The sequence below is a fragment of the Erythrolamprus reginae genome, chromosome 4, assembly GCF_031021105.1.
Source record: "Erythrolamprus reginae isolate rEryReg1 chromosome 4, rEryReg1.hap1, whole genome shotgun sequence".
Taxonomy (NCBI): Eukaryota; Metazoa; Chordata; class Lepidosauria; order Squamata; family Dipsadidae; genus Erythrolamprus; species Erythrolamprus reginae.
The window spans coordinates 21,751,892-21,769,610 of NC_091953.1; the positions used below are offsets into that span (position 1 = coordinate 21,751,892).

Genomic DNA, 17,719 nt, shown 5'->3' on the forward strand with positions numbered 1-17,719 from the left:
CCATCTCCACGCATGATCTCCCAAGTTCAATCTGAGTGACCATGGGTTTCTTGGTTACCTCTCTTGCTAAGGCCCTTCTCCCCCAATTGCTCCTCTTGACCAGGCAACCAACTTTTGAAAGAGTCCTGGTTGTGCCCAACTTCTTCCACTTGAGAATTATGGAGGGCACTGCGCTCTTAGGAACCTTCAGAGCAGCAGAAATTTTACTGTGGCCTTCCCCAGATTTGTGCCTTGCAATATAACCCTGTCTCTGAGCTCTGCAGGCAGTTCCTTTGATCTCCTTATGGCTTTTGCTCTGCTATAGTACGCATTTTCAGCTGTGAATCCTTCTATAGAGAAGTGTGTGCCGTTCCAAATCATGTCCAATCCATTTGATTTGGCACAGGTAGACTTCAATCAAGGTGTAAAAACATGTCAGCAACTGTCAAGAGAACTGGGAAGGCACCTGAGCAAAATTCCGAGTGTTGTTGCCGAGTGTCTGAATCGGGTAAAGTCCAGCAGGTTCTGATAGGTTCTTGAGAACCGGAAGTGGAAGTTTTTGAGTAGTCTGGAAAACCGGCAAATACCACCGCTGGTTGGCCTCCGAGTGGAGTGGGAATGGAGATTTTGCAATAGCTTTCCCCCAGGAGTTAGTTAGTTAGTTAGTTAGTTAGTTAGTTAGTTAGTTAGTTAGTTAGTTTGTTTGTTTATTGATTTGATTTGATTTTTATGCCGCCCTTCTCCTTAGACTCAGGGCGGCTTACAACATGTTAGCAATAGCACTTTTTAACAGAACCAGCCTATTGCCCTCACAATCCGGGTCCTCATTTGGGAGGGAACAGGGATTTTGCAGTATCCTTCCCCTGCCATGCCCATCAAGTCATACCCACAGAACCAATAGTAAAAAAAATAAATGGATTTCACCACTGATCTGAATGCTTGTGCCAATGTGATATTTCAGGTTTTTTTCTTTTTAATAAATTTACAGACATTTCTAAAATTCTGTCTCACTTTGTTATTGCTTCTGAGTGAAGGTGTGAATACTTTCTGACTGTACTGTAGGTAACATTTTTATAATTGTGTGATAATTCATATTTATTTTATAAAAATCTATATTGAGGTAATTTTTTCACAAAGGGGAATATAGTGAATACAGTGGTACCTCGACATACGAGTTTAATTCGTTCCAGACCCGAGCTCGTAAGTCGATCAACTCGCATCTCGAACGAATGCCTTTAGACTTTGTTTTTCGCGCCGAGATAGCCAGAAGCAAGGATTCTTGCGCCACCTAGTGGAAGCTCGGCTCGTATCCTGAATTTGAGCTCGGGTGTCGAACAGAAATTTCGCTCGCGTTGTGGCTGGTAACTTGGAATACTCGCATGTGGAGCAGCTCGTATCTAGAGGTACTACTGTAAACCACAAGTTATATATCAGCAACAAAAATTGAGCAAGAAAAGTTACTTTTTGTATTAAGATTTTTGATGTACCAGTAGATGGGCAAATCTTGGTAGTAGGTGGAGGGAGACTTGTAAGGAATGTATGTTTGCTGAAAGAAGGTGGTGTTTTTTTCTTTAAGAAAGAATTTGGTTTTTGCCATTTTTTTATGTGCAAGGGGAAGAATTTGTTATCAAGAAAAAGATAAAAGTAGAATGGAATGGGAATGAAATACTTTTTAAGAGCTGTGCCTGGTAAAAAAAAAAGAATAATTAGGATGAAGAATGATTGAATACTGATCATTACAAAAGAAATGTTGAATTGGTTAGACAGAATTAAAATAAATAATAGTTGAATAAAAAGTAAATAAGGTGGAGAGGAATGCTAAAGAAGTTGTGATTGGTGAAATTAATGGATACTTAAAAATGAAAAATTTAAAGAATGTGAATTTGTGTGGATGTGATAAAAGATAGAGAAAGTGTATTGAATGTGCTGGTTTAAACTATATTTAGTTAGATTATCTTTTCTGATTTCATGCCTCTAATATCTTTGGCTTAATACTACTTAACTCTGTCTACCTAATGTTGCTTGCCTGAAAAGAAATAGCTTGATGATAGGTATGTATATATGTACTCCTGTCTCAAGATTGAAAACTTGATTTACAATATTATGTAAGATTTATTTACATAATATTGCCCCTTTTAAACCACTCAATTTTTGTTTCTCTGATTTTTCTACCGCTGCAGATCTTTTTTATGCATAAGACAGAATATTGCATCTGAGTAAACATGATATTTCAATAAAGCCCCTTTCATGAGGGAAAACGTTTTGCTCCATGTCTGTTAACATTAGTGTATTTATTTGAACATAAAGCTGTTTAAAGCTACCATGCGTCTGCATCTTGCAAGTTAAACAAACTTTGTCCGATATTTTGCAATGTGTAAATATATTTATCTTCATCCTATTCATTCACAAAATGTATAGCAAAGTGTTTCCTGCCCATAGCACTCCTCATAAAATCCTTATCCTCATAAAATCCTGCAAGCTTAATTTTTATAAACAATGGTAATTTGTTAATCAATTATATAATGGCCTATAACATTTAAATATACTGTTCCTTAGTTGAAAGTGTTTTTTATTTTTTATTATAATATATAACACGTTGACATTCCAAGTCAAAGAAGCTTATCTGCTTTGGAGCAAATAAACACACATGCAGTACATTCTGAAAAACAGAAAAAATATAAGACATAAATATAAAAAGCAAACAAGTTTCATAAAAATTAGAGGGGGAAAATCTAACTGCTTGGTAACTTTTAACATGTAACAGCATATGAGTAAATTCTTATGTGTTCATCTTTACGCACAATCAGGGAGATAAATAATCACATTAAAAAAAACAGGTTGTTGCAGTTTTTATAAATTGTAAATGCTAATTTTATATTGCAACTGTTGTTGGTTGTCTTACTAAACCTCCATAATAAAAAACTTTTTAAAGTGATCACAGGTTCTTTTAAAATTCCTATTCTTTGTTGATTTGCAAAAGCAAATACTATCAAAACTCTCAGAAACCACAATAATTAAAATTTATTCAACACTTCTATAAATCATGCTGGCTCACACAATGCATGAAACTGTAATGGGTGCAGTGTGTACATTGGGCCAAAGAGAATTCACCCAGTATGCAGTATAGAAATTGATATATGAACATATTTTTACACTTAGCCCTTTTGCTTTTCTTCATCTTGGTTATCTTTTATAATTTTTTATACCACTTATTTGTCATTTCTTCTACTGATTATTATTGTAGAGAGTTTTGAGCAGCAGTTTATGATACAGATAAACTACAGGTAGCCCTCAATTTATAATCATTCCAAAGTTACAACTGAAAAAAGTGACTTACGACTTTATTTTTCATGCTGACAACCATTTTAGCATCCGTGGTCATCTGATAAAAAATTTGACGCTTGGCAACTGTGGCAAGTAAGGTTGTAAAATGGGTCAAAACTCATTTAAGAACTGCCTTGCTTGGCTACAGAAATGTTGGGCTCAATTATTTCCATAAGTCGATGACTACATAAAAAGCAAATGGAAGGGAGGAGTTTAACTCTAAATGTGGAACATATAGAATAGTATAAAAGTACAAGAGAAAATTTACCTTTGGGAGGAAAACTATTGTCACAGAATGATGTCTTGATAAAATGTAAATTATGGTGAGTCCATTCTTAAGTGCATGCAGTTCAGAAGTTGATGACTAAATGGAATTGCCACTAGAAGGATCACCTTGAGGTAAGTAATGTGAAATTTGATAGTCAAAGATTTTATTTTTTTTCAAAAATTACACATTTTAGAGAAAGCAAACAAATAAAATTGCAACAGAAAAATGATAAAAGAATATATAAATAAATGTTCTGCCGGCGTGTCTCAACTGCCCGTAATTACAGGGTAATTAGTCCAGGAAGACACACACCACATGATAAAAGGGAAAAACAAAAGTTTTTATAAACAGAAAAACAGAAACAGTTCCCTTTTTAAATATCAAAGGGATTTTCTGGTACACACAAGGCACAGGTTAAATGCAGTCCAATTGCTCACCCAATAACTGGGAAATTGAATCCAATTCTAAAGTCCAGAGAGTCCACACACACAACCCTGAAGAGCAAAAACCACGATCTTGACGAAACAATGAATCAGATAAACTGCCACGAGGCTAAAACACCAGGCTGCACTTTTATCTGTAGCACTAATTACAGCAGCCCCACCCAATCACAGGTGGCCTCATTTTCTCTTGTAATAATCCTTCAGTTGTTGTCTCCTATGCATCACTCTATGCATTGATCTCCTGGGCTATCTGCCAAACTCCCCTCTTCCCTGTCACTCACGCTTCCTTGGTCAGAGGAGACAGATTCTACTGGAAGCAAAACAGGCCTGCGGCATGTGGATGTCTCCCCCACCTCCACCTCCACATTGCTTGGGGCAGGAGCTGGGCCAGAGCTAACCACAACAAATAAATATGAAATAAAATGCTACAGAGATCACAGCTTTCCAATAAGTTAACTACTGAATATATAATATGTGTTTAATTTTAAAAAAAAAATCACTATTAAACGTTAACAAAAAATACACGATTAACCAGTATAAATTGAAATAGTAATAGGAACTATAGGACTATAGTCCTAAACAAGCTATCAGAAAGCCAAGTGTTGGATAAAATACACAATCCATTGTGTGAAGTTGTGGGGTCCAGGAATGGTTTTCAGTTAGAACTGAATCATATTTACATTTTAAGGTACAACACTATTCTCAACATTGAAACATATTATCTCAACTTAGGTCACCATTTTTTCATGATGGCAATAAACAGGCATTTTCATTAATGACTGTATGGATATCCTTGCAGTAGTTAACATATATTCAGTATACAGTAGTACCTCTAGATACGAGCTGCTCCACATGCGAGTATTCCAAGTTACGAGCCATGACGGGAGCAAAATTTCTGTTCCAGACCCAAGCTCAAATTCGGGATACGAGCCGAGCTTCCACTAAGTGGCGCAAGAATCCTTGCTTCTGGTTATCTCCGCGGGGAAAAACAAAGTCTAAAGCCATTTGTTCCAGATACGAGTTGATCGACATACGAGCTCCGTTCTGGAACGAATTAAACTCGTATCTAGAGGTACTACTGTACTTGAAAGAATATATAGTTCAGTAAAATTTAACAAAATATGCTTCAAAATGGTACATTAACTTTTAAAAATTAGTTTAATATTGATCATTTCCAAAAATTATTAAGCTTTTCAGCATTACGATAAAATACGAAAAAAAGTGATAGACCTCATTACATTTCCAGGAGTGTTTAAAGAATAAATAATTCATTTTAGAAACGGACTGAAATAATATACAGTGATCTCTCGGTTAGCGCGGGGGTTACGTTCCAAGACCTCCCGCGCTAACCGATTTCCGCGTTATACTGGATGCGGAAGTAAAAACCACCATCTGCGCATGTGCGCCATTTTTTTCATGGCCGCACATGCGCAGATGGTGGAGTTTGCGTGTGGGCGGCGGGGAAGACCAAGGGAAGATTCCTTCAGCCGCCCAACAGCTGATCTGCTCCGCAGCGCGGAAGCAGCGAGGAGCCGAAGATGGGGTTTCCCCGTTGCCGCGCTGCGGAGCGGATCAGGTGTTGGGCGGCTGAAGGAACCTTCCCTTGGTCTTCCCGCCAGATCACTTGCCGCTTGCCGCTTGCCAGTCCACGCCCCCCTGGATGAGCGGCCCCGCATGGCCCCAGCGCCGGACTCCGTTGCCGAACGCCGAAACCGGAAGGGGCGAGGTGGGGGGGGGGAGAACGGGAGGCTCAGCATTCCGTCAGTCGCAGCGCTGGCTGTCAACTTTTCTTTTTAGCACTGGGGAGGCAAGTCAGCTCCTGCCCAGTTTTAAAAAGAAAAGTTGACAGCCAGCGCTGCGGCTGACGGAATGCTGAGCTTCCCGTTCTCTCTCCGCCCCCTCGCCCCTTCGCCCCCCTTTGTTCCTAGGAGAAGTGCTGGTGAGGAGCAGAAGGTCTGTCTTGCCTCAATCCCCAGCACTTCTCCTAGGAACACAGGGAGGCGAAGGGGCGAGGGGGGGGGAGAGAAAACGGGAGGCTCAGCATTCCGTCAGTCGCAGCACTGGCTGTCAACTTTTCTTTTTAGCACTGGGGAGGCAAGTCAGCTCCTGCCCAGTTTTAAAAAGAAAAGTTGACAGCCAGCGATTGTTCCGCTGCCGCCAGCATGGCCTGGCTGGCAGCGGAAGATGTAACGGAGCCCACGGGGGATTCGCCTTCCTCCCACCCGCAGCCAAGACTGATCGTGGGCTCCTTCGCAACCTCGGAGAGCTTCCAGGGCATGAAAGCTCACGAAAACCAGGAAGCTCTCCGAGGTTGCGAAGGAGCCCACGATCAGTCGGCTGCGGGCGGGAGGAAAGCGAATGCCACGGGGCTGGGCTCGGCTCCCCCCTCGGCTCCCCCCCTTACCAGCCCCGCCGCGGAAGGCTCCATTCTGTTCCCTGCCGGCCCGATTGAGCGGCCGGCGGTCTCCATTCAGGGAACAGACGTCCACCCCCTCCTCGGTGTCCCCGGCACCCAGCGTCCCCACGCCGCCTCCACCTCCCGGTAATGCGCCCGACCTCTGCCTCTCTCTTTCTCTCTCATATACCACGCCGGCAACAGGGAGAGAAAGAGAGAGAGAACTAGCGTGGACTTATTTTTTATTTTTTAATATTTTATTTTTTTAATTAATATTTTTTGAAAAACCGCGTTGCAGCGTTTCGCGCTAATCGAGACCATGCTAATCGAGGGATCACTGTACCAACAATAAAACATCTTGTATCACTTTTCTTTGAATATAATATTTGGAATAAATTTAATGGTTTTCTGTTAAAAATTGACATTTATACATGACATTTATACATTTCCCATCTCTTTTACTCTGCCACTGTTTCAAGTCTGCATCCATTTAATCAAACTTTTCTTCAGTTTTTGAATCCCATTTCATCCACTTCAATTTTGCAATTTGGATAAGTTACTACTTAAGAATGTGAAGGTTTTCCGCTAAGGACAAAAAGTACAAACATAAGTACTTTTTGTACACTTATCAGTCCCCTAAGTGCTACTGCACTTAATAGGAAAGTGAACCACAAGAACAAGGGGACACAATCTGAAGTTAGTTGGGGGAAAGATCAAAAGCAACATGAGAAAATATTATTTTACTGAAAGAGTAGTAGATCCTTGGAACAAACTTCCAGCAGACGTGGTAGATAAATCCACAGTAACTGAATTTAAACATGCCTGGGATAAACATATATACATCCTAAGATAAAATACAGAAAATAGTATAACGGCAGACTAGATGGACCATGAGATCTTTTTCTGCCGTCAGACTTCTATGTTTCTATGCAGTCCTTAGTCTTATTGATGAAAATGAATTCATGAACTCACTTCACTATATGTTGAAAAAGACCTGATTGTAAATACAGTAATTGGAATATATATATGAAGTAGATTTTTAGAAGAAATAGTAAAAGTTAAGTTGTCAACATGAGAAAATTATGCAGAAAGCTCTTAAATGGAAGATCAGCATGTGCAGCAAGAAAGGAGATGCTTCCTTTTCTTATGAAGTTCAGCCAGATAACTTTTTTATCAGGACTTAAACGATTGCCTGTCAGATTCTGTCATTCATGTAACAAGAGATTGGGTTGCTCAGTAACGGAGGTAGTTGGGATACAAGAACATTCCTAAGATTCTTGTAATTGGATTATTTTATAGATACGACATTCAGAGAGGCAGAAGAGGCTTTATGCATTTCTTGGTCAGTCATAGGAATGTTTTAAAGATTTATTGCCACTAAGATGGCTTATATCTGAGTGCAACCATTGTCAGGTTAAGTGTTATACAGTACATACCTGGTTTTGAGGTTTGAATCAAGGAAAATGTTTGCTTTTTATTAGCGGGTTTGTTTATACAGTGGTACCTCATCTTATGAACGCCTCTTCTAACGAACTTTTCAAGATATGAACCCGGTGTTTAAGATTTTTTTGCCTCTTCTTCCGAACTATTTTCACCTTACGAACCCAAGCAGCTGCTGCTGGGATGAAGGGGTTTCTTTTTTTCCCCTTTTTTGAAGAAAGAAAAGGGAGGGGCAGCTTGGAGGAGTAAAGATTTTGCATGCTTGCAAAGGCACTGAAACGGTGTCTTTTTAAGAAAGAAAAGGGAGGGGCAGCTTGGAGGAGTAAAGATTTTGCATGCTTGCAAAGGCACTGAAACGGTGTCTTTTGAAAAAAGAAAAGGGAGGGGCGCCCCCCTTGCCTTTCTTCCTTCCCACTCACCCTTTAGCCTAGCCTTGCTTCTTCCACCCGCCCCCTTTAGCTGCTCCTGCCTGCCCTCTGTTCGCCTCTCTTCTAAAGTTTGGGATTTTCCTGAAGGATTTGCACGCATGATTTGCTTTTACATTGATTCCTATGGGAAACATTGTTTCATCTTACAAACTTTTCACCTTACGAACCTCCTCCTGGAACCAATTAAGTTCGTATCATGAGGTACCACTGTACTTTGGATTTCCAAGGCCACTCAATCACCCTAGCCTAGTGATAGCTAATCTTGTTTTCTTTGGGTGCCGAAAGCTCGTGTGTGAACGCTACTGCAGATGTGCGAGTGCCGACACCCATAATTCCAAAATGGCCTCCCCTGTCTTCTGGAGGAAAAAGCCAGCCTACTTTCCAACTTCTGGTGGTCCCAGTAGGCCTGTTTTCACCCTCCCCAGGCTCCAGAGGCTTCCCTGAAACCTGGGGAGGACAAAAATGTCCTCTCACCTGAGGCCCTCTGGAAGGGTAAAATTCCCTCTCAGAGCCTCTTTGTGAGCCAAAAATCAGCTGGCCGGGACACATATGCGTGCTGGAGCTGAGCTAGGGCAACAGCTCGCATGCCCGCAAATATGGCTCTGTGCCACCTGGCACTGCCCTAGCCCATGCTAAGGTGAGTGGGAGGGCAAGTGAGGCTATGTTTAATTATCATCTTTACACAAGAACCAGTGATATGTTTCTTAAAGTGAACAAGATTTTAGGGCAGCCCTATACAAACGTGAAAAAATATTGGAAAAGGTTGAACACAAGGACATCAAAATTTATACTACTGGAGGGGGGAAATAGAATTGCGTTCTACCAACTGAAAGTGGTTAAACTTGAAATATCTTTTGTGCTGAATTTGAATGTTTTCAAGATTCTCTAGTTTGAGCCACACACCACTTAGTTTGTAATAACCTATACAGTGATACCTCGTCTTACAAACGCCTCGTCATACAAACTTTTCATGATACAAACCCGGGGTTTAAGATTTTTTTGCCTCTTCTTACAAACTATTTTCACCTTACAAACCCGCCGCTGCCGCTGGGATGCCCTGCCTCAAGACTTCTGTTGCCAGCAAAGCACCCATTTTTGTGCTGCTGGGATTCCCCTGAGGCTCCCCTCCATGGGAAACACCACCTCCGGACTTCCGTGTTTTTGTGATGCTGCAGGGGAATCCCAGCAGTGCAAAAACGGGTGCTTCGCTGGCAATGGAAGTCCAGAGGTGGGGTTTCCCAGCGAGGGGAGCCTCAGTGAAATCGCAGTATCACAAAAACAGAGGTCCGGAAGTGGGGTTTCGAGGACTTCGGTGTTTTTGTGATGCTGCGATTTCACTGATGCTCCCTTCACTGGGAAACCCCACCTCCGGACCTCTGTTGCCAGCGAAGCGCTCATTTTTGTGATGCTGGTATTCCCCTGCTGGTATTCCCCTGCAGCATCGCAAATACACAGAAATCTGGAGGTGGGGTTTCCCATGGAGGGGAGCCTCAGGGGAATCGCAGCAGCACAAAAACGGGCGCTTCGGCTGGCAAAAGGGGTGAATTTTGGGCTTGCACGCATTAATTGCTTTTCCATTGATTCCTATGGCAAACATTGTTTCATCTTACAAACTTTTCACCTTATGAACCTCATCCCGGAACCAATTAAGTTTGTAAAATGAGGTATCACTGTATTCTCAACTCGGTTAAAAGCACAAAGATTTGTCCTTTTTTAAAAATGTAAGTGTGTTATCTGCTGAATTTCACTTTAGGAATATCTCTCCTAAGAACCCAGCATTATCAGCCAAATATGGACCCCATTTGCCTTGGTACCACTTTTCTATTTTTGAAATGTCCCAATGAAATTGTTCAATGTGTTCAAATACTCTAAGACTGGGGGGAGAAGTTGAAGACACACATTTTCCATGACGTGTTCCATCCCATGGCTTGGTACAACATTAAGAGGTCACTGCTTCACGATAATCTCCTACTTTATGATTTTCAAAAGATTTTTATACAGTTTTTAAATGCCTGGCAGGCAGATTTTTTCAATTTTGCTTGACTCTTCATTGTTTTTAACATCCTAGTATCAGTTTTCTTGTCCGTGGATCTATAGAAATGTTTTCTTTATTTAGCATCAGAAATCCTGGGAAATTTGATCCTCAAAAACATGAAACCAGTTCCTGTTTTATCCTGAAATATGTGAAACCAGTTCCTGTTTTATACAGTAACAATGTTTTTCGTAAGTTCAAGTTTGATGCGCAAAAGAGGAAGAAAAACTTTTTTGTGGTCAGCATATGGACCTTTTATCACATTATTTTTTGCTGGAGCAAGCGAAGTACATTTTGGTCATTCTTTGTGAAAGCAGTATTTCCCCCCTGTTCATACTGTCCTATTCACACACAAAATGGCAATACTTTTTGTATGCATGTATAGGCCCAAGCTTAAGTGCAGTGACCATCATAGCTCCACCTTTATTTCATTTGCATTTTTCAGACTGGATCTTTTCAAAAGTAGTTACACATTCTACAATTCTTAAATCTTAGCAACGTGGGCTAACAAAACATACGGTAATTTATTTCTGCTGTGAAACAATAACCTTCAAATTAACTTTTGAGAAGTCACCTGCACACATTGTATTTATAGCCAAGAACTTCCATAACCAATAATCTTCACAAAACCATATTCTTGGGAAAAGGAATTCATTCAATTCAGCCTCATTGCTCTCAAAATAACAGTTTGATGGTCTTTTGGGCTCCATCAAAACAACAGGAATGGCAAATGACCTATGGCTTTCCTGCTAAAAGTCTAACACATGTCATCCAGCAACAGTCTGGCATGCAGTTTTTAGCTTGCTCACCCACTATATTACCAGAATTCATTGGTTTTTGGAGTTTAAGTTTAAGTTTTATTGGATTTATATGCCGCCCCTCTCCGAAAACTCGGGGCGGCTAACAACAATCATGAAAATATACAATAAAATCCAATACTAAAAGCAAATTAAAACCCCTTAATATATAAAAACCAAACATACATACAAACATACCATGTATACAGTTGTAACGGCCTAGGGGGAGAAAAAAGTCTTAATTCCCCCATGCCTGGCGGCAGAGGTGGGTTTTAAGTAGCTTACGAAAGGCAAGGAGGGTGGGGGCAATTCTAATCTCTGGGGGGAGTTGGTTCCAGAGGGCCGGGGCCGCCACAGAGAAGGCTCTTCTCCTGGGTCCTGCCAAGCGGCATTGTTTAGTTGACGGGACCCGGAGAAGACCCACTCTGTGGGACCTAACTGACCACTGGGATTCGTGCAGCAGAAGGCGGTCCCTGAGGTAATCTGGTCCGGTGCCATGAAGGGCTTTATAGGTCATAACCAACACTTTGAATTGTGACCGGAAACTGATCGGCAACCAATGCAGACTGCGGAGTGTTGGTGTGACATGGGCATATTTAGGGAAGCCCATGATTGCTCTCGCAGCTGCATTCTGCACGATCTGAAGTCTCCGAACACTTTTCAAAGGTAGCCCCATGTAGAGAGCGTTACAGTAGTCGAGCCCCGAGGTGATGAGGGCATGAGGGACTGTGAGCAGTGACTCCCGGTCCAGATAGGGTCGCAACTGATGCACCAGGCGAACCTGGGCAAACGCCCCCCTCGCCACAGCTGAAAGATGTTTCTCTAATGTGAGCTGTGGATCGAGGAGGACACCCAAGTTGCGAACCCTCTCTGAGGGGGTCAATGATTCTCCCCCCAGGGTGATGGACGGACAGATGGAATTGTCCTTGGGAGGCAAGACCCACAGCCACTCCTTCTTGTCTGGGTTGAGTTTGAGTTTGTTGACATCCATCCAGGCCCCAACAGCCTCCAGGCACCGGCACATCACTTCCACTGCTTCGCTGACTGGAGTGTTTTGGATGAGTGATAAAGGTTTCATTTCTGAGATTTATGTAGTAACTGACTATATGTAGCAGAAAGTATTACATGATTTGCATCATATTTAAGTTGACTACAGAAGACAAATGTTTAAGTTATTTCACTGAGCTCTGGCACCAGTTTCTGATAAGAAATTGCTCTCTGGCTAGAGCAGTATTTCCCAACCTTGGCAACTTGAAGATATTTGGACTTCAACTCCCAGAATTCCCCAGACAGCAAATGCTGGCTAGGGAATTCTGGGAGTTGAAGTCCAAATATCTTCCAAGTTGCCACGGTTGGGAAACACTGGGCTAGAGAGACTGAACTTCTGTCTAAACATGCCCAAACTTGGCTCAATCTGCACAATAGGCTGTTCTCTGCAAGTTGTCCACCTTTGTCTTGAGATTATGCTACAGTATAATAATGTTCAATGATTCGTATAAATATACAGTGGTACCTTGACATACGAGTTTAATTCGTGCCAGACCGGAGCTCATATGTCGATCAATTTGCATCTCAAACAAATGCCTTTAGACTTTGCTTTTCGCGCCGAGATAACTGGAAACATGGAATTCTTGCGCCACCTAGTGGATGCTCGGCTCGTATCCCGAATTTGAGCTCGGGTGTCGAACAGAAATTTTGCTCGCGTCTTGGCTCGTAAACTGGAATACTCGCATGTGGAGCAGCTCGTATCTAGAGGTACTACTGAACGAGGGTTATCCGGAAAGCAAGGTTACAAGGCACGTTGCTCTCGTGGGGAATGTTCGTGGTGGAGGTTGATATTACTATTGTGTAGCGTGAAGCCAGCGGAAGAGAATGAGCAGTGCCAGTCGGTAGATCGCCGACTGGTTTTGTGAAGGTTAGAGATGAGTGTCCTCATTCCGTTTCCCCCCCATGAACGCTGCTGGGATGGGTACCCAAGAGGCTTACGGAAGCACACAAAATCGGCAGAATCAGTGCTGCTCGAGAATTTCTTGACCATTTCGAGATTGACGGCAAGGCTTTTCTCAACTGTATAGTGACAAGAGCTGAAACTTGGGCTTGCCATCATACTCCAGAGAGCAAACGTCAATTCATGCAGTGGCGCCACACCTATTCTCCTTCAGCCAAAAAAATCCAAAACTCAGTAATCGGCGAGAAAAATCTTGGCACCCATCACAGCAGCGTTCATGCCCTTAGCATTCAGGTATCTTATTACAGCGTGCACTTCACACTTGGAGAGAAATGGAATGAGGACGCTCATTTCTAACCTTCACCATACCAGTCAATGATCTACTGACCACTGGCCCTGCTCGTTCTCTTCTGCTGGCTTCCTGCTACACAATAGTTATTATTATTATTATTATTATTATTATTATTATTATTATTATTATTATTTATTGGATTTGTATGCTGCCCCTCTCCGCAGACTCGGGGCAGCTAACAACAATGATAAAAAACAACATGTGACAATCCAATTTAATAAACAACTAAAAACCCTTATTATAAAAACCAAACATACACACAAACATAACATATATACATAACTTGTAATGGCCTAGGGGAAGGAATATCCTAACTCCCCCATGCCTGGCGACAAAGGTGGGTCTTGAGCAATTTGCGAAAGACAAGGAGGGTGAGGGCCGTTCTAATCTCTGGGGGGAGTTGATTCCAGAGGGCTGGGGCCTCCACAGAGAAGGCTCTTCCCCTGGGGCCTGCCAAACGACATTGTTTGGTTGACGGGACCCGGAGAAGGCAACTCTGTGGGACCTTATCGGCCGCTGGGATTCGTGCGGTAGAAGGCGGTTCCGGATGTATTCTGGCCCAATGCCATGTAGGGCTTTAAAGGACACTTCCTCTGCGAACCTTCCCCGCAAGAGCTTACATGTCTTGTAAACTTACTTTCCAGATAACCCTCGTAGTTAACACTCTAATTGAACAGAATAACGAAGATGAAATCATAAGAAAACTAAACCTGATAGAAAAGACGTGATTTCTTTCTTTAAAATTCAGCTTGAAAAAATCAGTGTACAACACTCATTACAATCCATGTAAAAAAAATTGTTGACCGTATAACAGTTTGTTGCTGACCTCGAGAAGAATTTCAAAGATCTCATAGATTTGAACTAGTAAATACACGATCTTGCAAACCGGATCAACATTGGTGAACCTAAAGCAAGGGGAGGGGTCAAATTACTTTCTCAACAATCTGGAAATTTCATTATTGAATTAGGTTTTAAGGTTTGGTTAATGGTTAGTACAGATAATCCTTGATATTAGGACCACAATTCAGCCCCAAATTTATACAGTGATCCCTCGATTTTCGCGGGGGTTGCGTTCCCAGACTGCCCATGAAAGTCGAATTTCCGCGAAGTAGAGATGCGGAAGTAAAAACACAATTTTTGGCTATGGACAGCCAAAAACTACCCCCGCGCACCGTTTTCCAAGGCCATGCAAGGAGCCAGGCTTGAAATTGGGGGCGTGGAGCGACGAAAGTGCGGAGGCCAGCAAAGATTGTTTTGAATGTCGGCCCCCCCCCCCGCCCCCCCAGCGCCTCCGGTCCCCTCGCCACTACCCCACGCCTGCCCTATCCGCCCCTCTCACTGGCTTTCTTGGGGCATGGGTCCTGCAGCAGCGCTGGCGGCTACGGCTTCTTGTCCTCCTCATTCGGCTGCTAGCCGCTCTGAGCGCTTTGAGAATGCCTGCCCCGCCCCTCTCGCAGTCCCTTAGCTGAGAGCGCTTTCGTCCCAGCTGTCAGCGAAGGGGCTGCAGGAGAGGCGGGGCAGGCGTTCTCACAGAGAGAGAGCAACAGACAGCGAGATAGAAAGGAGAGAGGGAGAGAGAGAGAGGGAGAAAGTGAGAGCAAGAGGGGGGAGAGTGGAAGGTAGAGAGAGAAATGATAGAAAAAGGGGAGAAAAAAAGAAATGAGAAAATGATTGAAGCAGAGAATGACAGGAAAGAGAGAGAAAGAGAGGTGACTCTTGGTGATGACGTATGACGTCATCGGGTGGGAAAAACCGTGGTATAGAAAAAAAACCCTGCGTAGTATTTTTTAATTAATATTTTTTGAAAAACCATGGTATAGCCGTTTCGCGAAGTTTGAACCCGCGAAAATCGAGGGATCACTGTATTGCTAAGTGAGACATTTTTGCCACTTTTTTCAACCTTTCTTGCCACAGTTGAGTGAATCATTCTAATTGTCAAGTAAGTAACATGGTTGTTACGTAAATCTGGCTTCCCCACTGACTTTGCTTTCAGAAGTTTGCAAAAGCTGATCACGTAACCCCAGGACACTGCTACCATCATAAATATAAACCAGTTTCCAAGCATCCAAAATGTAATTGTTTGACCATGGGGATTCTGCAACAGCCATAAGGTGAAAAATCATCTTTACAAAACATCTTCATAAGTCGTAAAGGTCATCAGTTATCTTTTCAGTGCTATTGTAACTGTAAAAAGTCACTAAGCTAACTGTTGTAAATCAAGGACTACCTGTAATCTTCTAATTTGGAAGGTGAACTATGGAGCTGAACAGCTGTTAACAGAAGTCTAGACCAGTGGTCTCCAACCTTGGCAACTTTAAGATTTATGGGCTTCAACTCAAAGCTTTGCTGGCTGAGGAATTCTGGGAGTTGAAGTCCCCAAGTCTTAAAGTTGCCAAGGTTGGAGATCCTTAGTCTAGACCAGGGGTTCTCAAACCTGGCAACTTTAAGACGTATGGACTTCAACTCCCAGAATTCTCTAGTCAGCTATGTTGGCTGAAGAATTCTGGAAGTTGAAGTCTATAAGTCTTAAAGTTGCCAAGTTTGAAGACCTCTGGTCTAGACTATACAAGAAAGGGTGGCTTCAGAACCATCAAAAGATCAAACAGCAGTACTTTTTCCTGAAAAAATGCCAAGCCTTATCTTACATCCCTTGCTCAACAAAAAATGCAGAACATGAGATAGAGAATTGGGTTTCTGTCACTGTGTATACGTATACAGTCTTCCCTCGATTTCCACGGGGGATGCGTTCCGAGACCGCCCGCGAAAGTCGAAATTCCACAAAGTAGAGATGTGGAAGTAAATACACCATTTTTGGCTATGGACAGTATCACAAGCCATCCCTTAACACTTTAAACCTCTAAATTACCATTTCCCATTCCCTTAACAACCATTTACTCACCATTATTACTGGTACTCACCATTGAATAAGACACTTAGTGATCCTGATATTTATAAACATAATTATTTATTAAAAATAATTATTTTTTTTGTTATTTATTTGCAAAAATTATTAGTTTGGCGATGATGTATAACATCATCGGGCGGGAAACACCGTGGTATAGGAAAAAAACCCGCAAAGTATTTTTTAATTAATATTTTTTGAAAAACCATGGTATAGGCTATTCGCGAAGTTGGAACCCGCGAAAATCGAGGGAACACTGTACACGTGCAAAATGGTGTTTTGAAGGCCAATGATCTTGCAGAGAACAGCTAGGTTTAAAGGCAAGTTCTTTGAATTTTCATTTCCAGCAACACCATGAATTTTTTAAAACTATCCTAAGTTCTCAGCAAAAATGAAACCATGTCAAATGCTCCAACCAGGTGGCAACTGTAACAGATTGAAAAGAGGAGAGTAATACTATTAAGGAAATAAAAGGTGAAGTTGTACTTCCCACTAAAAATTTCCACTTTAGTCCCCAAGTGTCTTTTCAGCACAGATGCAGAACTCAGTAGGATAAGTTACGAGGAAGAATACCATATTTTTCGGAGTATAAGACGCATCTTCCCCTAAAAGCCTGAAAATGTGGGGGTGTCTTATTCTCCAAATCTAGCTCTCTTTTTTCCAAAGCCTTTTTTAAAAGCCCTAACAAGATGCTAACAATCTCCCCGGCTTGCAGGCTTGTTTTCATTGATCCGTCTTCCAGAAAAAAAAATTTCAGCCCCATCAAGGTGCTAATGATCTTTCCGGCTTGCAGGATTTTTTCATTGCTACTCCGAATAATTTTTTTTCCAGCGCTAAGTCTTTGCAGGCTTATTTTCATTGCTACTCCCTCCAAAGAAGATGGTTTTTTTCAGCCCTAACCAGGGGATAAAATAATGTGCTGAAGCAGATCAGACTAAAGGATACTAGCCAGATGAATATCTGGTAGGTAGATTTCTCCCCCCCCCTATTTTCCTCCCCCCAAACTAAGGTGCGTCTTATACTCTGAAAAATACGGTAAATCCCAAGATTCTACTGTTTTGTTGCTGCAATCCTGTGATGACTAAATTCCATTGTTCTTCAATCATCTACAATTATTATTATGTCAGTACAACACAGCAAACGAGATCACTATGCTGGATTCCGTATTTCATCACCAGCTGGGCGCTTCCCAAGCACCTAGGACTGCGTGATGTAGTGGCGAATTATGTTTGCCGATCCCAGTAAAGCGGCCGTTTGCAATTGACAGATGGAGATTTTGTCAATTCCGAAGGTTTTCAAATGTCCGCTGAGATCCTTTGGCAGTGCGCCCAGCGTGCCAAGTACCACTGGGACCACCTTCACTGGCTTATGCCAGAGTCGTTGCAGCTCGATTTTTAGATCTTCGTATTTC

General features: G+C 42.1%; 1 protein-coding gene across 4 annotated transcripts in view; it reads left to right on the plus strand.

Annotated features, from left to right (window-relative positions):
• ZMYM2 (zinc finger MYM-type containing 2) overlaps positions 1–17,719 on the plus strand; it is a 111,352-nt gene that overhangs the window by 39,952 nt on the left and 53,681 nt on the right. For 2 of the 4 annotated variants that reach the window (XM_070749801.1, XM_070749800.1), the window contains one exon: positions 386–979. The exons of the other annotated variants lie outside the window; for them this stretch is intronic. In XM_070749801.1, the coding sequence (XP_070605902.1) occupies positions 386–508 (123 nt within the window). In that variant the 3' untranslated portion in view covers positions 509–979. Of the gene's footprint in view, positions 1–385; positions 980–17,719 lie in introns of those variants that run through there. 4 annotated transcript variants of the gene reach the window in all.